Source organism: Pteronotus mesoamericanus, unplaced genomic scaffold (genome assembly GCF_021234165.1).
Source record: "Pteronotus mesoamericanus isolate MK-2021 breed Mesoamerican mustached bat unplaced genomic scaffold, CSHL_Meso_final contig_657, whole genome shotgun sequence".
Lineage (NCBI taxonomy): Eukaryota > Metazoa > Chordata > Mammalia > Chiroptera > Mormoopidae > Pteronotus > Pteronotus mesoamericanus.
In genome coordinates, this window is record NW_026555229.1 from 6,401,698 (window position 1) to 6,424,171 (window position 22,474).

The 22,474-nt window shown below is 37.4% G+C and overlaps 1 protein-coding gene across 5 annotated transcripts in view; it reads right to left on the bottom strand.

The window, feature by feature from the left end:
• Positions 1-702: 702 nt before the first annotated feature.
• Positions 703-22,474, bottom strand: part of NT5C2 (5'-nucleotidase, cytosolic II) — a 105,967-nt gene continuing 84,195 nt past the window's right edge. For 3 of the 5 annotated variants that reach the window (XM_054581445.1, XM_054581446.1, XM_054581447.1), the window contains 15 exons: positions 17,537-17,654; positions 16,605-16,700; positions 12,317-12,408; positions 12,130-12,187; positions 11,013-11,106; positions 10,328-10,381; positions 8,698-8,781; positions 7,626-7,667; positions 6,465-6,572; positions 6,119-6,185; positions 5,216-5,386; positions 3,815-3,866; positions 3,636-3,696; positions 3,310-3,486; positions 703-1,611 (listed from right to left, as the gene is read on the bottom strand). In XM_054581445.1, the coding sequence (XP_054437420.1) occupies positions 1,372-1,611; positions 3,310-3,486; positions 3,636-3,696; positions 3,815-3,866; positions 5,216-5,386; positions 6,119-6,185; positions 6,465-6,572; positions 7,626-7,667; positions 8,698-8,781; positions 10,328-10,381; positions 11,013-11,106; positions 12,130-12,187; positions 12,317-12,408; positions 16,605-16,700; positions 17,537-17,654 (1,514 nt within the window). In that variant the 3' untranslated portion in view covers positions 703-1,371. Of the gene's footprint in view, positions 1,612-3,309; positions 3,487-3,635; positions 3,697-3,814; positions 3,867-5,215; positions 5,387-6,118; positions 6,186-6,464; positions 6,573-7,625; positions 7,668-8,697; positions 8,782-10,327; positions 10,382-11,012; positions 11,107-11,824; positions 11,923-12,129; positions 12,188-12,316; positions 12,409-16,604; positions 16,701-17,536; positions 17,655-22,474 lie in introns of those variants that run through there. The other 2 variants (XM_054581448.1, XM_054581449.1) reach the window with 2 other exon arrangements.

Sequence of the window (22,474 nt, forward strand, 5' to 3'; positions counted from 1 at the left end):
CTTACAGTCCTGTACCAAAAAACTTTCTATAAAAAAAAAATCAAGGCCTATTTAAGTGCTATAATTTAACCATTAGTCATGCCAGACTGTATTTCTTTTGAGACGAGAATGTCAGATTGATGTCACTAAGCTAAACCTAAATCCAACAGTTATTACAGCTGTGCTACAGAAGGGATCAAAGTCAGTATTAGAAATATTATACTTTATTGAATGCTACAGCAGCTAATCTACCCTCCCATGTTGACCAGTAACAAGAATAAAAGAAATAGATGAAGATTAAAGGGTCTACACCACAGTTAAAAATGTAACAACACTCACTGTACTGGGAGGCAGGTATGCCCCCTAAAGTATACATTAATGATCCATTCTTGTTCAAAACAACAAGAAGTGATTTCACGTGGGATTCTGAAGTGAATTTAGTCACACTGATTGTGCCCTCTGCTTTAGTACGGTTAGGGCTTACAGAGCCCGCTTCCCATCTCCCCTGCTTGACAATGAACTGCAGCGTTTGGCTCCAGAGGACAGCGAGGGCCGGAATGGGGCGGCACGGGCCGCACGAGACAGCCCCCACTAATGAACTTTACTCCGTTACGCTGTAATATAAGACGTTTCCTTCTTTGTGGCTTGCTCCTTTGTCCTCTTTCGGCTAAATTCTCTCTCTAGATTTATCCCAGATGAGAAAAAGACTGTTTTGGGGGCGGGTGGGTGGGGCAGGGGGAGGAAGCATTTTTGGTTATCACAGGAGTGTAGAAACAGATGAAGACTTTTGCCCCAAAATGGAATCTCTGCAGTCCATTCCAGCTCAGCCATACAGCAAGTAGAGAACACTTTTGCAAAGCCACTGATGGACAACAGCCTCACCAGAGTCACTGAGAACACTCAAAAGCTTGTAAAAGGAACCTTTACAGAAGACTACATCTGATAATGGAAACAATATATTTCTCCAGTGATATACAATACTATGTAATGCACTGAAAAGATGGATTTTGTAGTAAGAGCACAATTTGTAACATAACAGCATTTTTGGATCACCTCTCCATCCTCGTTCCACTCTGAGACCCTTCACCATACTGGTGATGAAACAGGGTCACAAGCCACAGCTGAACCACCTGCAGGCAGTTCAGCCCAGCTTCACTGTTACTTTTTTCCAATACAGATTCCAATTTTCAACCATCTGTAAAGAGTGCAGACACACAAAACTAAACCAAGTATCTCCCTATGATTAGAATATCTTAAGGTCTTCAGAAACTTTTCAGATATAACGTTGATGGAGTGCCCCCCTCCCACTAGAACCCAAACAGGGACATGGTCTGCTCCTGCGAGTCCTGCCAGAACTTGTTTAATGGGTGCTCAGAGTTTCGGTTTTCTTCCTTATTCTTCCTCCTCCTCCTCCTCCTCTTCATCATCATCTTCATCATGGCAGTGTGTGATTTCCTGGGGAGCCAGTGGAAAGAGGTTGGGGGGTTTAATCTCACTAATCGACCGTGTCAACTGGTGCCGCTTGTAGTCAGTATCTTTAAAATCTACTGAAGTGCGGTTCCGGGTGGCAAGCGGGGATTCCACCTCATTGATATCTACGTGTGTGTGTTCCACCGTTGATTCATGAGGCATCTAGAACAAAGAGGTTCAGAAAGCAGGTGGAGCAAAATGGTTATTTCCCAAATCCTAACTTCTCTCCCTCATTTTTTAAATAGTTCAAAATGCTTTGATTCTATCACAGAATTGCAGTAAATCCACTGCATCATTAAGAACATTACAAACCTGCACCGTCTTTCTTTTGATTAGTGATACTTAAAAAATTTTCCACTCCCAAGGTGGTTCCAGCTTGTGTGCAAAAGAAGCATGTCCATTTCCGCAGGCTCCAGCAATCTGAGTGCAGCCAACTGACCAGGCAGTGTTAAATATGCTGCCAGTGTTGGGCTTTTCTAAAACATATGACCACCCAGTTTTATCACACAAGCATAAAGTATGAAACGACCCAACAGCAGATACTTCCCCACCTGGAGCCCGTAGGTAACAGGATGCTCATGAGGTTGTGAATTATATAGAGGGCAGCCGTAACTATCCCATACCTTTTAGTCTTCACCAGCAGATAAAATTAAATCGTTGACTGAGTTCCAATCTACTTTTAAAGTAATACCATCATGAGCTTTCCGCTGTAAAACTAGCATTTGGTTGGAGAGGTCTAATGATCAGCTGCCTCCCTCCTGTGTAAGGAACCTTTTCTGAATTAGCCCCACAACTAGTGAATACATGGGAATGTATTCCTCAATGAGCTAAAGTTGATCTTAGTATTCCAGTCTTGACAATTTTTTACTTGTCCATCCTCTCCAACTGTAACACTGTTGCTTCATAATCCATCTTTCTGAAAGTACTCCACAGGGAGCTGCTACACTTTTTCCCACTCTTTGGTAGAAATCAGATGAAATTCACCGTCAGAACTTGTAGGACAAAGCTTTCCGCTTCAGTTTGTTTCTCTGTGCCTAGGCTTTTTGGAAACCAGTGAATATCTATTGGGCAAATATCAACAGGAAGTTTTACTATGACTTGTTTCACTGGTTAAAAACAAGTTCCACTTCACTGTCTGGTGATCATCATTACATGAATATAATTCTCAGCAGCAGTCCAGCCCACACAGCTTACTAATTCTTGAGGCTTTGGTTCTTTTAAAAGATCTTTAGTCTCATGTTTCTACTTTCCAGCAAAACTTTAAAATGCTCCTTGACTCTGGTCACTCAAGTTCCAAGAAAGCGGTGGCGACTACACTCACAGAGCTGGGACGCCTCCGACTCCCCTGTCACCATAGCTACCATCCTCTCCCTCTTTAGGTGGCCACGCACAGAGGTCTATCATAGACCTGAGGCCTAACCAGTATGGATACTGCAGTGTCTTCCTGGAACTCCCTAAAGCTCCCTCTCCTTAGCCCTCAAAACTGTGCCCAGATCATTTACTATAGCCTGAAACTGGGTTAGATAGGAAAGAAGAGATCCTTGTTTCCTGTCACAGCAAAAACAGTCCTAAATCATAGGAATATGAAACACCATATTTCTCTCATTTAGTGCTAACAAAAGAGGAAAGTCTACCATTCAAACAGCCTGTGTTGGTAGATTTCAAAGGAAAGTTATACCCTGTAACATTCTGTCTTGATCATACTTTTTCAAAGACTCCTTTTGCAATCTACCCTTGGGCTTTGCCCATCATTTAAGGATAAATCCAAATCCTCTTGTGCCACCCCACAAATCTGGTTGCAGATCTCAGACTTAAGAGTATCTTAACTACAAAGAGTAGCTTAAAGGTGTATGAACTCACCAAGACATGGGCAGCTCTGAAGAGGTAGCTGAATGGGTAATACAGCAGATTGATGAAAGACGCTGCATAGAGATCAGCATAACGCATCACCTGACTGGCAAAGAGGGTTTGCCGGGAGCCACTGCGAAACAGGCTTCCCATCATCCCATAGCACATGTCCATGTCATGAGTTACTTTCTAAAAGAAAGAACAAGAGTGAATGTCAGCTCATTAAAAAACAAAAATTATTGAGCACTGGCTATGTGCCAGTCCCAATACAAAATCAGAAATATGAAAATCACTTCAATTTTATTTTGCAAGTTTTCTCCCAAATCCCATTTGGATACCTTAATACGTCTCTGGATGGAGCTAATGTCTGGGCGCTCATTGCTACTGCTGTCAAGGTGCCTGGAGAAAAACAATCCAGTGAAAATCTCTAGAAATGACCTCTCTCATACCGAGGTAACTCTGAAAAAGGCAGATGAGTTTTAGGGAGTAAAACTTTAGAATAAAGAAAAAAACTTACTTGTAGAGTTCAGCCAAGAAAATATCCAAGCTCTGAAGTTCTTCAAAAAGTGCTAGTTAAGGTTTGGAAGAAGAAGAAAATATTTTAAATCAAAAAGCACCCAGTTTTAAACTACTGCTAAAACTATATTAAAAGGTTGCAGATATGACTGAAAAAGCCATAGGTGAATGCAGAAAATAACTTCCTTGACCCCTTCGGGAAAACCCACGGATGCCCTGCCTGCAACCTGGTGGCAACCGAACACCATAATTTCCTTTTTAACTGCCTTCTTCCCATTGAAACATCACTGACTACAACTCTGCTTCCAACCAGATGCTTCCTTCTATGCTTAGAAAGTGCCAATTCACATTGCATCTTAGGTGTGAGCAAAGCAAATAACACAAAATGAGGTGACTTGTCCAGAGTTACAAGTCTAGGAAACAGAGCCAAATCAACTAGATTCCTAAAACTTCATAGGTGGAAAGTTGAAAATGTGGGTGAAAGGCTAGAAAGAAAACTCCACTGATAAGCACAAACAGTACCAACAGCCAGCATCAGTTGTGTGCTTTCCTCCACTTGGGTTTCCCAAAGAGAATTAAGCCTTAATGTAATCATTATGTTTAACAAATTTTCTTTATCTGCCATCTTTGGGAGAACAGAGAGTCATTTAATCATTTTCTCTGTTCTGTGGGTTAGAGGAGCCATGGTTGAGAGGGGTTGTTACTTCTATCTTCTTTATACACACATGACCTCAGTTAAGTCTCATCAGCTTTATGAGGTAGGTACTGTTATCCTCATTTTCACATTTGAGGAAACTGAGGCAAAGGGTGACTTGGTAACTTGCCTGAAGACAGGCAGGCATTACCTTTCACCACACTGAGTGAGGCCTAGCTAGGGCTGGTCAAAGAACATCTGTGTCAAACATCTTTACATAACTAAATCCACAGCTCATGTTTTGGTATCCACAGAGTAATTCAGTTTGGAGAATGGAATTTGGCCCCATTCTCTCCTGGAAAAAAGCAGGAGGTGATCAACACTGAGAGCCATCAATGCCCCAGAAGCACAGATACGAGCTGGTAGCAGAGAGGCTGGAATTAGCATGGCAGAGAAACGGGACTATAGAGGAGAATGGCGTTCACAGGTTAGCTGCTACAGTAATAGAACTCAGGGAGTAACGTTTTGTACTTAGAGACTCGAGAAAAAAGCTGCACAAGGTAACCCCTCATATTTCCTCAAATTCTGGACTTTTGTGAATTATCTGGTTATCTGGGAAAGAGGTATGGAAATATTTGGGACCATCTTTTGACCACCTCTGACCCCTACATACAAAGTAATGGTTCATCAAAGAAGACTGATTCACAGCTGGTCATTTATAGAAACTAGCTACGTCAAAGATTTATAAAGTAAGTAATGCCTCCTTACAACTCTTATCAGTCCAGACATGAAGCTCCTGTGCAAGTTCAGGAATCACCAAGAAAGTTCGCCACCCTTGACGTTTCTTTGATTTTAGAATGTCCCCAAAAATGTGATCTCCAATATACAAAATGTCCTTGCCCTTGGCTCCCAACAGATCACATATTGTATCAGATGACCCTGAAACAACAGAATAAACAATGAGAAAATGAAAATGTCCCCATATTACAAAAATCAGCATTCCCAACACCATAGCCAGTAAATACTGTGCTGATTAATTTTATTCTTACACTTATATGAGAAACACACTAGAAAAGGGCTCACTTTTCTTAAATACAAAGACCCTCAACTGTCTTTTTATCATCATTCTTTTTACTGCCTTTAAGACAAAACCTTCTGCTCCAATGTGATGACCAGAGCTCTTGGTCACGAAATCCAAGAGCAACCAAATTGCATGTCTCAGCTTCAGTGACAATTATAGCCCACAGAAGTACTGCCACTGTTTCTCATCACAAATGTGCCATTAAGTTGGCTTTGTTCAATGGTTTCTCATGCCAACAAAAAATCTGTACCCATAGGGGCTCCTTGAGAACCACCCCAAATGATTCCAGGACATTGAGAAAAAGCCTCAAATAGGTCCAAGAAAGGTAGCGGGGGGGGGGGGGGCCCCGGGGGGGCAGGGCAGCGGGCAACAGATCCTTTTAGTCAAAATCAGATTCACTAAGCCATACTATCAACTTCTCAAGCCCATTCTCCCTGCTCCTGTGGCACTGGTAGACAACTGAAGTATTTGCATTCAGTAGGTGATATCTTTAGAACACTAAGTGGTAGATGTGCCCCTACGCTAGAAGGACACCCATGCTTTCATGGTGAGGTCTGAGCAAAGACACTGACGGCAAACCTGCAACTCACCTCCTGAGTAGACAATACCATGCTGTAAGGGGCCTGTGTAGGTGCCAATTTTCAGCTTGCCGGTTTTCTGTGAGAAGAGAATGTGGACTTTGTAACACTTTATCATTCTATCACAATCTCTACCCAAAATTCTACTTGGCTAGGACACCAAACGAAAGGCACTCCTGAATTATATTTTTGAATTATTTGGCTATTTCAATTAAGACCAAAAGTCTTAGAACAATTTCAAAAGAGAGAGATACAGCTAAGTAGTTAAAAATACATGTTTTCTTAGGGAGAGTATGAGTGGCGGAAGGGCAAACATGAAGGACAATGTGCTAGCAGACAGGTCATCCTCTCAACTTACAGTATCCACCTGACGTAGTACTGTGCCTTCTCCAAAGAAGAGTGGTTTGCGTGCATCCACCAAGATCAGGTCAAAGTACGACTGCCACGGTCGGTGGGAGCTCCCAGGCTGATGAAGGAGAAAAGCAAAAGCTGAAAAATCACTCCTAACCTTAAGGCACTAATATTTAATCTCACTCAAATGCAAGAAATGTAGAAATACTAAGTAAAATCAGAAGAGCCCACTATTTTATTAAAAACATAACTATCTAATCTCTAGTACATTTTAAATCATTTCATCTACTACTCATTTCACAGAAATTTAATATATGAAAGAAAGTGTGCTCGCACTGAAATGGGCTGCAAGAGCTCAGGGCTAACGAGAGATCCAGATCAACATCCGAGAGACAAATTAAGAGAGACCTAACCATCAGAACTGAGGCATACAAACTGACACAGAACTATCAGGGAATTTTACTGGTTATGACCTCAGACTATGGCTCTAGGCACACCTGGCCTTTGGCTCTTACTGCAGGCTAACCACAGCACTGATGTAAAAGTTTTACCCATTAATGTTACTATCATCCTGAAAGTGAACCACGACATTAACCTTTTAAGGTCAAGTTGAAGAGCAATGCATGCTGTGCTTTTGGATGATCTCAAAATAGGAATTTTACTCATTCAAAAAAGCCTAGCATTAAAATCCCACAAGTATGTGATTAAACTGCAGTGAATATTCCTTAAATCTAAGTGCTGCCAGACTGCAAGAATAAAGACGTCTCTGCTAAATATCAAGGTTAACTGTTCCCTTAGTACAAAACTCATCAATAACTATAGCAGAATCTGGAAGTGGTCAAGAATATACACATTTTCTCTGTTTCTTTTAATTAGTTATCTTCCTCAACCTGAAAACTGCAAACTTAGTGACTCTGCATAGAAATTCTTGGGCATAAAATTATTCTGATCTCATCCTACTAAATGCCACATGAACATCTCTTTTATTTCTGTCTACTAAGTTTTCAGGTTGCTTACGACTTTAAATTATAACAGCACTGACATTTATTTCTCATGTTTATCAAGATTCCTGAATGTGTCCTGACCAATTCCTTAACATCACTATTCCAGGCTGATTAAATGCATTCATTATCACTAAAGCAATGGTCTAGTAATTTACATAGAGTACCTTGGGGCCATGTGGGAAATCAAACAGGTAAGTCATAATTTTCTGGGGGGGGAAAAAAAATCCAACATTAAGGTTCATATACTACTTCTACACAAGATATAAAACACTACTAAAGAAAAAATCACACACATGCTTTTCATAAGACACATCCTTTTTAATATAGGATTCATCACATTCTCATTTTCTCTAAAGTTTATGAAATCATTGCCGTGAAAGCCAGAAATTATGCTTCACCATAACAAACATACAAAAGCTTCTGACGTTCTCAGTAGGACATGGATTTTTTCTAGGAGATATTTTTGTACAGATTCATCCATATATCCCTACCTAATGCTCCTAGTGCACCTGAACACATTTTTGGAGGCAAGGGTCTTTCGAGATAAGAGCATAGAGAAAACAAATGACTCACGTGGAAATAACATACCTTGGTCTTCTTACTACCATTAGTAGACTAACCAAGCCAATGAACCATTGGCTTTGTAAAACTGCTTATTCCAAATCCCCAGATTTAAAAGACTTTACATAAAGAGGACTGGGAAGTACTGAGTTTCTTACTAGTGCTATGAATTTGTTACTGTCTTAGCAAGTAAGATGAGGTTAAGGAGTTAAATCAGCTTTTCTACATGCTTTGATCATGGCAAAAAAAATTTGCATTAAGCGATAGTAAATTTTGAGGGCTAAGAATCAGAACATCTTTGCACCATCTATTGATGTCTGGCTCCCAACAGCAGGGAGGGAAAGCATGTGCAATGAAAGGAGTGACTCAAGTTTTATAAATGATGTGCCAGAGAGACACAGAAGCCATTTTAATCAGCACAAATGTTTTAAATAACCCCCAAATTAAAATGTTCAAGTAGTTATTTGCAATCAGTGAATACAGTCAAATATTTAGAAAAATTTGACAATCACTCTGATCTAGCCCTTATGCTATATATTTTTGCTCTTTTCACTGCTTTCAATATGAAATGGTAAAAACTATCCTTAACATACTATTATCTTCCTTGTTATCCTCACAGTTCTTTAGTCCAAAATAATTCCTCTGTATAAAGAAATGTGAATATTCAGCACTTACATCTGTATATTTATAGTCACTGTTGGTGGCAAGAAATACTTTCCCTACTTCCTTCATCCGGCTCAGAAGCAAAGGCAGTTTTCCCTGAAATGTAATATAATGATGAGTGAAACACCAAAACACAAATACATATTCATTTACTGTGGAATAATCATATACTGGACTTTTATCCACTGAAATAAGAACAGGGAATGTCCTTTAAGGGTTGGTTGGATCGTTATAGATTTTTGCATTTAGAAGATCACATTATCACTATGCATAAATTAAGTATTAACATATGTAATATACATGGTATATATAATATATAAACTTTATACATAAAATAATACATATGTATAAATGATACATATAAATGAGTATATGCTTATAAAAGCATATCTCTACCCTCCTCACATCTGCCTCAGGAAAGAGTCTAATTTACCTTGTAAATCTTATTATGTGAATTATATGCGTTAGAGATCAGAAGGAGCTGATTTTAAACATCACCGGCAAAATCCTCTCCATGGAGAGTATCAGATACAGCTTCACTGTATAGACTTTCATTTTTAAAAAACACCTTGCAGAATTGAAATGACATATGCAGGATACAGTCTAGAAATGCCCAGATCCAGCTGCAGATACATAATGAAATTCTAACTCTCATATAACCAGGGAGAAAAACAGATTTTTCCTTCTCTCACAGTAAATAGGTTCCTTTACTTAAATTCCCCTGGAACTCTCCTAAACCCCTCAGTGTTCTTTTTGAAACAACAAGGACTGGGGTGAGAGTGGAGGAGAAACAGGATGTACAAAGACTGAAAACAGTAAGTAATCTTTACCAATATACTTTGAGAAAATACTGCATTATGTTATTTTTCTTCTATAAGAAAAGGAAGAAGTGTGTGTATGTTTACTTTTTACTTTGAAATAATTTCAGTCTTAAAAGTTGTGAAAATAGTAAGGAGGGTTCCCATATATTCTTCATCCAGCATCCCTTAACATTAATGTCTTACATAACCATAGCACAGTTGCCAAAACTAAGAAATTAATATTGACACAATACTATTAACTAAACTACAGATTTTTCTGAATTTTATTAGGTTTTCCACTAATGTCTTTTAATGATATTTTAAAACTTTCCTTATTATTTCCTGTAAATAGGTTAAGAACAATTTAAGTAAGTTACATATAAGTATATATTTTTTAGAAAATCTAACATGGTTATGATTTGGGTTACTACCTACTAAATGTATGAATTTGGTCAAGTTATTTACTCCCTTTATTCCTCCGTTCATTCATCTATAAAGCAGAGGTAACAAAACCTAATCCAGGGTGATGCAACAGGTTAAGTGGGACAGTGCACGTGCACACTGTGCACTCAGCACGTTGATGTGCACACAGTGACCACTCTCGCTGCTGTTATAATTAGAGCTGTGAGGACAAGTGGAATATTAGGTCTTCTTGACTATTAACAAACAGGAAAAACTGCTAAGACCTGGCTGAAAACTCTTGGTAGTTATACTTGGCATACATTATGCCAAGACAAAGAAATACCTTCCCTTGTGCATTTTGTTATAAATAGGCTTGTTACTGTATTAATTTTCCAACCAGGTAAAATAAGCTATCATGTAGATTTCCCCTTATAACTTACATCTTTGACAACATACTTCTCAAGATTTTCAACTGTCTTTTCCTTAAGGGAGCCCTAGGGGAAGAAAAAAAGGAAATAAGAACAAAACCAGTTTTTAACAATTTATAAGACAAACTGTGTCTACTAACAACCCAGGTACATTTAAGTATTTACCAAAATGAAAAAATAGATACACTGGAGAAAACCAGAATAAAGTGGCATATGTGATTTGCTGTAACTCTGCCTCCAAAATATATTTAAAATATAAAACTATTCTTATTTTAAACTAGAAATCAAAAGGCATCTCATATTTTACTTAGTACAATTTATAGTAAATGTAAATATAATATTTGATAATGATATCAGCCAAGTGGGAGGTATTTGAAAAAAAATGGACCATAATTACCTCCATAGGATACAGCAACTATAATATTAACACTAAAATCTCTTCTAAGTATGTTTGGAAAATACAAACTGAAATACAATCTAGAAAGCAAGCACCATCATTGAGGAAAGATAATCATTACCTCTGAAAGGAGGACAAAGAACAAAAATATTATACAGAGCTGTCATTAGGGAGCAAATCCATGTTTTTTGTTTGTTTTTTAAGAAGAAAAACTGCTCTATTTGCACTTGGGAAGTTAGTGTAAGACCATATAAAACATATGCCAATGAGTGAACAGGTAAAGAAGCAGCTCTTACGTACCTTGTAATGAACCCAGTCAACAGCATCCCTTACATCCTGGAACATACTCCGGTAAGACATGAAGAGGTCCCCATCTTTAAATCCTGTTTCACAACTACAGAAAGTGGAAAAGAACATGACAGGGAATCCAGAGAAGGGTAAATAAAATATCATACTTTGCCCAGGGACCCAAAGTTTCCATTATCACATAGATAAAGGTGCTGGCTAATTAGGAAAATAATTACTCTCTAATGAAAATTCATTTTGACCACCAGAGATGACTATAGTGTTCAAAGGAATACAGTAACTATGAACAAATGCAAAGTGACAGAATATACTGAATGGAAGCTAAAAGGCCAGTTCCAAAAATATCACGTTCCTTTATTCATCACTTTTAAGAAACAGGTTCCCATCAAAGAAACATTTAAAGTTAAAATTGGTAACTTAAGTTCTCTTCATGACTTTTCTGATGTCTCTGAATACAAAGGTATTGCCTATTTTCTATTTAGCTCAGTGACTTAGTGCTCTACCAAATTCAGTGCCTTGAAGTGGGTAAGACCTAAACAGGATAGAAAATTAGCAAATTCTGGCACATACGGCTGAACTTTCAGTAGTGGTTATGTAATTCCCTAAACAGGAGAGGATAACTTGTTCGAGAAGCAAAATTTTACTTCAGGGAAGACAAATGGCATTTACCCTTCCATCAAATCTTGCTGGGTGGGCCTGGGAATGAAACTAAATTACTGTCCTCGAATGGCTCCTGGGTAGCTGCTGTGAAATGAGTAGGGGGGTTTTAGTGTAATTCTGTCTGGACAGAAAATCATCACACAAACCTCCCACTCAGTTGTCACAATTAGCACCTCTGCTGGCCGTCTTCATTCCCACGAGAAGCCAATCAGAAGTGGTCCCTTCCAAACATGGCTGCAGCACACTGGCAAGGAGAGGGGCCGAGTGGGAGCTGAGAGCCTGCATGGAGCTGCTGGTGCTGTCCCATCTCTCTCAGGCTGGCAATGAGGCATCTCTCACTAGCACTAAATTCACTTCAGAAAAGCAGAAAAGACCTACAATGGCCAGTTCTCTAAAACCCTGTACATTAATTTTAAAAAAATCTATTGAAAAAAAATTCTAGTATACATACCTGGTATATCTGGGACAATTAGTAAAAAAATCTACTAGGCAGGCCAACAGGTAGGTCTCTGAAAAATGAAGAATAGATATTCATAAGCTCTAAGTGAAATAATTCAAATTTATCTCCCTTGAGCAAAGGCAAATAATCTTAGGAAGAGGAGAAAGCATCAGCATATAGAAGCATAGAATGAGTCTACCTGGTAGGTTGAATAGTGTATTCAGAATGTAAAATCTTTCAGTGTCATCTCGTTGGATAAATTTATTTGGATACTGCTCTCTAGTTTCTGGTCTGAAAGAAAAAAATTAACTGATACTCAGAAAACTATAATAACTGTGATAAATAGTCATCACTCAAAAATTCATTCAAATATTCTGATAGCTAAATGCAAAGCACATTTCCAAATATTACACATGAAGATAAGCAAGCTCCAGTTCCAGCCCTTAAAAAGTTTTCAGTCTGGTAAGGGACAATTGTAACAAGGTTAAAAAAACCGTAACTACAAAAGAAAGGTGCAAAGAGCTACAACAAAACCGAAGAAGGGGAGACCATTTCAACAGGGTTAAGAAAAGTAAATGTGTGAGTGAGGACAGAAAAATCCAGGGAGGATTCATGAAAGTGGTGGTGTGTAAGTTGATCCTTAAAGGCAGGGCAGACCAGTTCTGACACTAGTCCAACATGAGTAGAGAAAGGGGAACAGAGAAAAATGAAACTGAAGATAAACTGAGGCAGATCATGCCATCGTTCTCATACTTTGCCCAAGAGCAAGAGAGTGTCACTGACAATGTTTAAGCAGAGGGATAAAACCAGCAGAGTTGAATTGTAAAAACATTAAATCAGTTGAAGTTTTAGGGTAAAATGGAAAAAACAGATGTGATATATTGCAAAAATAGCTGTAAATTCTTCCTATCTCTTTGTAATAGGACTTTGGTTCCTCTGATTATGAAACTGCATCGTTGAATACAGGCTTGAACAGCAATAAATAGGATCTAAAAAGAGACTCCAAAAACTTGTACGTTTGGGTTGTCTGCTCTTGCTGTGCTTGGAACTCTGAGATTACTGTGTGAATGAGAGTGTGCTAACCTGCTGGAAGGAAAAGGCTACATGCAGAAATGAGGCACCCTAGCTGAAAGGCTGCCAACTGCCAGATATAAGGCCATTCCAGATCAACTGAGGAACCCTGGAATTGTCTGGCTGACTCTCAAAATTTTAAGCTAAATAAAATGATCATTGTTTAAGCTACTAAGTTCTGAAGTAATTTATTATGCAGCAAAAGCTAAGTGACACAGAGACAAAAGACTACAAAATCAGTTACGTGGTTATCACAGCAGTCTAGATTGAGAGCAGCAGGGGCCTACTCTAGCATGGTGGCAAAGGAAATTAACGGGAAGAATGTATTCAGGGGAGATCATCGAAGTAAAATGGACAAGATCAGGCATCTGATTGAATTTAGCAGATGAGGGATATAAAAATCAAAGATAGTGATGTTCAGTAAAAAAGTAAAAGAAAGAGAGAGAAAGAATGATAATGATGTTTATATTAAGGTGTCTCTCAGAGGGTGGTTGTTCCATTAACAGAAATATAAAACTGGGTAAGAACTTTCATAAGTAAAAGGAGTGTTATTTTAGATACATTAAGCTCAAAGTAAACAGATTTTTACAGGCATTTAGAAACATAGGTCAAGAATTTAAAACAGCGATTCAGACTTAAGAGAGAACATCTATGCACAGGTAGTATGTGAAGTCATCAAGACTGTTAGAATAGAGGAGACCACTTAAGTGTACAAAGAAAGAGAAGACTGAGGACATATCCATGGAGAACATTTAGGGTCTGAAAAAAAAGCCAGTGAAACAGAAGTTGTTAGAGATGCATGAGAATCATGGAGAGTGAAATGAGACACTGCAAGAAGGGGAAAGGGACAGTATTAATAAAAATATTACAGAGAAACTGAAAGGGAGAAAAACTAAAATATAAAAATGCACAATTCTCATGGTGAATGTATGGAAATAATCTAAATAAAGAACAGCAAATTTAAAGAGTAACCTAGGTCAATTCCTGGTTGAGTTTGTTAACTATAAATGGCATAAATTCTAGTTAGGAATATAAAAATCACATTGTTTCCTATCCTCGTAACCCTTCTGAAATAATGTTCCAATAAAGAATAACTTTGTAGAATATCTCATCTTCTAGCCTTTCAAGATTTTCTATAATGAAAATTAGGTGAAAAGGAATAGTAATGACATGCTTTCTTCAGTCAGGCTTAGTAAGATGACATTGTCTCTTTCGATATACTTTCCTAGTCCCACCATCATTAAAGAGTAATTCCTTTATAGAGGGATAGTTAACAGTTATTAGGCAATTAGAAACCAAGCTGACTTATAAATATAGTTAACAATTACATTTTGTTTAAATTAAGTGTCAAATCATGCTTTGGGAGAGGTAATGTTATCATAAAAGAAGGAATGCTAGACTTCTGCTAACTTTCTGCAACCCAAGAATAAAGATTTGATCTCAATATTATCCAATTCTAAAACTTTAAAAGCTTTACAATTGTCCAAAAAAGAGCCCTCAACTCATTGGGAAGGTATGTAAGGCGCTACCTGCTGGAGCCCTACCTTCCCTTCAGTCTTGTCTACCATATATTTCAGTAACTATCTCCCCTTCATCTTCCATCCTCAGTCTCTTCTTCTCCATGGACTTTTCCTTTTGACTCTAAAGACTGTACAGTGCTAAGTGCTGGTAGAATGTTTTGAATGATTCTGCATTTACTCATAAATGACTTATTTTTGAAACACTACTAAATGTATTTCCAAAGGAACTATTTGGAAACATTACTGGCTTTAGCTGGGGAAGGAAAGGTCTGTGGATCTGAGTGAGTAAATCTAACAGTAGTACTAATTTATAGAACTGCTTCTGTTCCTTTTCTTCTTTGACTACCCCTCCTTCCATAACATATTAATAAATAGAATGTTCAGACATTAATAAATAGAGTGTTGGTTCATCTTCATTGAGACTCTGAATTACAGTGACAATATCCTTATGTAAAATAGCTTAGGTTGCCAGTACTATTTGTAATCACTTTACATTCTAAGTCCTGCAACTGATAATTTATGGATTTTGAACAAACCCCTCATGAGAGGTACAGTGAAAGAAAAACAAATATAACAGCGAAAGAAAGGCCTGTCCAGATGTGTCACGATGGGGTATTTACTTCACACTTTTCTCACTACATACACTTGGAAATCTTTGAGCCTATGTTATACCAGCTAAAGAGTCTTGCATAAGATATTTCAATTCTAAGTAGGGCTTTAATGTGATCTCAGTTTTAAAGAAAACTCTAGGACAGTTTCAATTAATTTGTGCCTCTTATCACAAATGAATTTAGCAAAAAGGCATTGTCTCTTTAACAATTTTGACGTAGACTGTGCAGTTTTTACTACTTTGCCATTGAGAATAATACACAGCAAAGTTACATGAGAGACTGACACATAACCTATTTTGGTTTTAAGAGCTCTGACCCTAATACAGTGCCAGTGGTAAATTAGGTAGTATGACAGTGGAGAAGTTGCATAACTCTAAAGCCACAATTATAAAAGTTGTCAAATTGCAAAATTGTGATTTTTAAAGAGAAAATTGGGATGTTTCACCAAAAAACAGTAGACACTAAATTTTATCTGCTGTTACTAGGGTGGAAAGCCCAAATGAGTAAAAATAGTGGAAATATTCCAATTATGAAAATAAAGCTTACCCTTATTGCTTTAAATATGATCGCCCTGTGTTCATTTTTAATCCTATGTTTTAAAAAAATTTAACAACATAATCAAAAATCTGAAGCTATTCATTAGATTGTTTAAAAAATATTATTAACTGTTAAAAATCTTAGTAATTTACACTGTTGTAGTTTTAAATTTTTCAAAGCACTTTTATGTACATACCTCTTCTAAGCAGCTACCTGAGAAGTGCATTAAGAAGGAGAATATGAAATCTTAGAATTTCAAATAAGGCAAAGCACCTACAGTTTCAAGATTAGTTTTGTTGGATGCTGTATCATTAGAAAACACCCATTTTTTTTAAAAGATTTTATTTATTTATTTTTAGAGACGAAGGGAGTGAGAAAGAGAGGGGGAGAAACACTGATCAGTTGCCTCTCACACCCCAACCAGGGACAGAGCCACAACCCAGGCATGTGCCCTGACCGGGAATCGAACTTGTGAACTTTCACTCTCCACGACAACACCCAACCAACTGCAACACAGATCTAGGCAGAAACCACGTATTTTAAACAAAATGTAACTGCTAACTATATTTAATGAGTCAGTTTGGGTCTTAACTGCGTAATACATAATTAAGTGTCCTTACGTTAAAGAACTCTTTAATAATTAAAAATATAGGACAGTATATTAAATCCAGGGAAACATTGTCATCTTCATATTGTCTGGCTAAAAAAAAAACACTAGAAAGAGGCTAAAAGCTTTCTTTGTACTCACCCCCTTATGAAGTTAAATCCATGTGCACAGACCAAGAGGTTTCCATAGGCATCAACTTTCAAAAGATTTCCATATAATGTGTCAAAGACAAGTCCCCTATGTGAAAATGAAAACATTATGAATAATGCAAAGTAATACAGGCAATAATCTTATATTACTCAATCACCGTGAACCAAACTCATCTTCAAGCTTTCTGGCAACTCAAGTATGTTCCAAATCATAACCTGAGGTTAAAGTGAGTGAATGAAATCTTAAAGACGAATCCCAGAGCAACTAAAAGATATTTACTCTAGACAAATAATGACAACTGTTTTCTGTAAGGAATAAGAGCTTAATGAAACAAAATGCAATCTATAATTCCTCTTAATACAGCTGGTTCCATTCTAAAACACTCTTAATTTCTTTGGACAACTGAGCTGACTTTTATTTTCCTCTATTAGATGTTATATATGGGACATACATGATGGTGACATCTCAAATAAACACCATCTTTCTGAACCTTAAATCTTTCCTATCAAATCCATTAATGCACACTGTCAAGAGGCTCCTGATTATCAACTTAAGTGTATTAGCTAAACATGTAACTGCTCTCCAACAACCAAAGGCAGGAGCATCTGTGATTAATTACTGCCCATCAATTTAATCCCTTTTCTTTTCCATAAATGGATCTTGATCTTCAATAACAATAAACTAAACTTAATTCAAGAACACAAAAGATATGGTATACATAAAAAGTCCTTGGCAATTTTAGAATCAACACCAACCAGAGAGAGAGAGAGAGAGAGAGAGAGAGACACACACACACACACACACACACACACACACCCGCCCCCTTTGCGGGGTGGGGGGTGGTCAAGGATGCATTTGGAATTATTACTTTGCAGACAGAGGGTCCTTAATCTAAAAAAGAAAAAAAATTCTTGAAAAATTACCTGGTAGGGAATGTAGAATCATAATCAAAGCTGAGCAGCTCCTGAGGATAGCCAATAGAAACTAATCTCTCCACAGTAAGCTCAAAACCAAGGGACTCATACTCCGGGGACTTGTACACTGCACAAAGAAGAGGTTCTTATTAAAACAATAGCCAATTCAAATAGAAGGCAAATCAGTGAATTTCTATTCTTTCCTAGTTCCCCCTCTTCCTAAATCTGCCATTTTTCTTCTTTTTGCCCCAAGTCCATGTTTTGTACTGCCCCAAATAATCACAGAACTCAACTGTTAGTCTTTAAGAACCGGTCATATTATAGTAGGAGCAGCATATATTTCAGATATATGCTTCACTCTTAAGGAACCTAATCCAAACACTTTTTCCTTCTTTTTATTCTTTCATGCCCACAGTCTAAAGGGAAGGAAGAAAACTAATATGCACAGCTATGATATTAACCATGGGAATGTAAGTAAAATACAAAACTAGATACAGAGGTTTACATATGTTGAAAGTGTCACAAGTGTGTATAACTGGTGTACAAATCCTTCAGGATGAGCTTTTTAAAAACCCAGTCTATTTTTGGAATTCCTATTTGGCTTGGTAGTGGCTTTATATTCCTTCTTCAATAAGCATAATTCTGTTTGTCAGGATTAACTTGTTTTCTTATCAGCCCTACCAATATTATAGTTATCAAAATTACATTTTACAAGTTATTACTGCAAAATCAACCATAAAAAGAAATGTCTGAGATAATTAGGGAAACTGGAATGTGAACTGGAAGTGAGACGTTAAAGAATTATGATTCATTTTATTAGACATAATTACAGAAGGATTAGGATGTGCAAGTGTATGCATAAAATATAATCTCCTTATCTGCCAAAGAAGCATACTATTTTTCACACGTGAAATAAAATGGATTTTGGAATATGAGGGTTTCTCTATACAGTACATGTCTGAAATTTTCTATAATGAAAAAAATTTTAGAATCATCATTGCAGTTCAGCATGAAGAAAATGTTGCCCCTTTAATTAGATTTCTTCCAAAAGAGATATTTAGCTAAGCATCCTTCCATCAGTCTCTAGAAGTGGGTAAGGCATATGGGGGGGGGGGGGGAGCGGCTGAGGGTGGTGGGGCAGACCTGCTATTTTGCTAAAGGCCAAATGAGGCCAAAAACAAATCCATTCTATTCTTCTAGTCTCATAATAATGCAACTATTACCACTACTTTAGTTTAGTTCTATCTATGATTAACATATAGCCTATGGCTCAAGCTAATTGTTTTTTTCACTGCAATTAGTCTGCCTATCCAAGTTAATGCTAATGTTTTAATGAGTACAATTCAACATTCCCTTTCCAAAAGCAATCCTGTACAATTTTTCTGACAATACATAAAAGAAACCATAAAAACAGCTGCCTCTACCAAAGGCAGATAAATGGCCAAGAGACAAGGCGGAAGGAAGACCTGTGTACCTTCTTTTGTACTTGTAACACATTAATGTATTTATCTAATTTTTTAAATTAAATTGAAATTTTAAAAAAACAAGGGGGACGTTCAAAGTCCTTTAATAAACACTTCGTCATATTTAAAAAACCTAGAATTTTTAGGGTCCTTCAGGAGATGCTGAGTCTCACCAGAACAATGCCCCCAAAAGCTGTCATTTCTTTTGTTGTCTCGTGGATATTAATAACTTAATGCCAATGCTAACCCCAGATAACATTTTCGAAACTGGCTATATTTTTTTCCTCCCCTCAGTTCCAGCCCCATCCTCCCCCCCACCCCCGCCAAAACAATTTTTTTGAAGCTTCAAGTATGGAGTTCTTAAATCCAGATGTTATACACTGTGGCAAAGGAAGTGTTAAATATTCATACACAGTAACAGGGTAAGAGCGGGTATATTATCATAAAAGCAGGAAAGCATGGTATCCACTGATGTCAATTTGAATTAGTTTGAGAATATAAAATAGTATTTCTCACACCCTACCCAGTGCTTCCACCCCAACTGAAAGTAAATAACATTTCAACAAAATTTCCATAAAACAAAAATTACTTCTCAATCTACAAAGCCCCACTTATTTCAAATAATAGTTAATGAAACAAAATTACAGTATAGCTAACCAATTTGGATAGTCCACTGATTTTTATATGATTTGGCCCATATGAAGTGTTTTCAATTATTAATTTTTCTGAAGGATGATTTGCTGGATATGCCTTAAGAATGGGAGACAAAAAAATAAACCTTAATCACCCCTATGTAGGCTCACCCCTAAAGGAGCCACTTTTCCTAGTTAGGGAATTACAGAGCATCTGATGGAGTAATAGAGATTAAAACCTGTATCTATGAGACAGTTTGGATTGAAACCCAAATTAATTTATTCAGGATTTTTAGTGAAAAAAAGTACAGGTGGAGGTGTTAATAAAATCTCAAATCCCCATTTTGCCAGAACAAACCCTAAAATGGCAGAAAAAACCCTATATACTTGCCACATTGTGTTTATTCCAGGGCAGAATTGAGGTGACTTTCTAAAAATTCCACCTAAATAAATAAATATTTTAAATTTCCTTTCTCTCAATGAGTTTAGGGTGCTTCCCAAAAAATACGATGTATTTTCCTATTTGCTGACCTGAAGTTATATAGCAAGTGAAAGCATCAGCTGAAGCCAAAATTAGGTCCCCCTAAATCTCATCCAAAGCTCTCTGCAGTGGGGTACACTACACTACTGCTGTTAAAAATGAATTTCTAGATGACACAGCCCATCAAACTTAAGCTTGGGTGTTGAAATGCACTAGTAGCCCTCCAATTTTTTACTAGTCCAAGTAAATTGCTCTAGTCACAGATGGTAATGGACTTAGCAAAGAGAGTCCAAGTTCCACTTTGAAAACACTATCTATTTCACTAAGCTCTATATTAATCAGTAAGAACTACAAGCTATTGACATTTTCTCATAAGCTTCCCAGATAATCATTTCAGTAACATGAACTCCCAAGTCATTAAACATTCTGCCAGGGAACTTATACAACCAGGGCTGGAGAAGCAGAATTGCAGCTGCACAGAGCATGAGTTTAAGAGGTTTTGTTCTAAATGTCTCCTGGGGAATAATCACAATTTGTTCTGACCTGGTGGCAAAAATAACTATTTCTTGAAGCCTACAAAGTACCACCATTCCTTGAACAATAAGTAAATAAATAGAAAAAAATAAAGTTCCTTTTATAAACAAGTAGGCCAGCCTTGACATATCTGGGGAACCATACATATTACCTCTGACTATAGAGTACTATGACTCCCCACAGCTGTGAAGGCTCTAATTTCAATTTCTCTCACATAACTGGCCAGCAAATGATGCATAGTCTCAAGCTCAACTTTTACAACTGTCTCCCCAAAATAGAGCCAGTAGCTTCAGAGTATGCATAGACTCACACATGTACTGCTTATTTCTTCCTCGACAAAGTCCTCAGGCCTATCCTAACTTACCCAATATCCAAAGACAAAGGAAAAATTTATTTCAAGGGCCAGAGTCCAAAAAAGAGGACTGCTTCAGCCACTAGGGCAGCACATGGTGTTCTCAAGTTACGTAACTAGCCTATAAAGAGAACAACCAAAGCTTTGAAAGCTAAAGCTACTTGAGAGCATTTTAAGGTATTCTTTACTCCATCATCATTTGCAAGGAAAAAAAAAACAGTTCTTCAAAAGACAGCCACTGCATGGTGTGGGGATGAAAGTTGCAAGCTCTGTTTGAGTAGGTGCTGTCCATACAAGATAAAATTTAGGTTAGAGGAGACAGTGCCTTTGAAATGAGCCAAAAACTTTCTGCGGGGAAATCTGGAATTCTCATGCACTTTTTGCCACCAAGACACACTGTGGTAGTAGTTTACAGATTTTAGGGGGGGAAAAAAGGGGCAAACCTCTACAGAGGTTCCAGCCTAGCAGAGTGCTGCTGCCAAAATGAGAACTCACATGCGGCAGACGCAGATGCAGAGTGTGTCACTCCAGTCTTGAAGGAGTTACACTGGCTCTCCTGTTAAAAAAACAAAATAAAGCAACAAAACAAAACAAAACAAAAACAAAAACAGGTTTTAAAACTGTTGTGATGGGCTGGAACGGAGAGATACCATTTGGAAACTGGTATTTATAGGAGTTACTACTGCTCCCTCCTATTTTAGAAGCCTGAGACCATCGCTAAAATTCATCTAATTGGCCATAACAAAACAAAGGTATTGAAAATAAGCCTAAGTATTGTGCATTATTTACTTTTCTGGTACCCTACGTCTGGAATACAAGCCAAACCTAATCCTGAAATGTTAAGTCAAAAGGAAAAACAGAAAAATTAATTTATTTTGTCTTAGTTTATTTTCTATAGCATATTTCAGGTTAACATGGTAGAAACTTAATGCAGCTGGTAAAGTGTTTAAAACTGAAACAGACTAAATAAAGATTACAAGAATAAATCAGAGCAGTCTCATCTCGCTTTTAAGTACCAATTTAAACTAAGTCTACTTATACCTACCTACCTCTTTTTCTACCCTTCCAACACCTAAATTTGTCGTCATGGTACAGACAAGAACCAACTTCATGATGCTAAAAATCTACCTAGATGTCTAAATGTGGAATAGAAGGTAAAATTTTTAATTTTGACTGTGGATATTTACCCTTGGTAAATGGAGTCATATTATTCTACTTTCATAATGTTAAAGAAACCACGCAGTCTAGTAAAATAACTGACTCACAGATACATGAAGAACCCTTAAAGATACTGACACTTTTAAGATATGTATCATTTTAGCTTTATAGAAAGACATTTTCCCTATACACGTTTAGGCTAAACTTACGGTTAGACTCGTCCAACCTCTGGATTTTTTGTGAAAGGGAGATACTACTAAATAAAAGAGCAGACATTACTAAATATAATGTCTAAAAGTCCTAAAACATTACAACCAGAAGAAACCA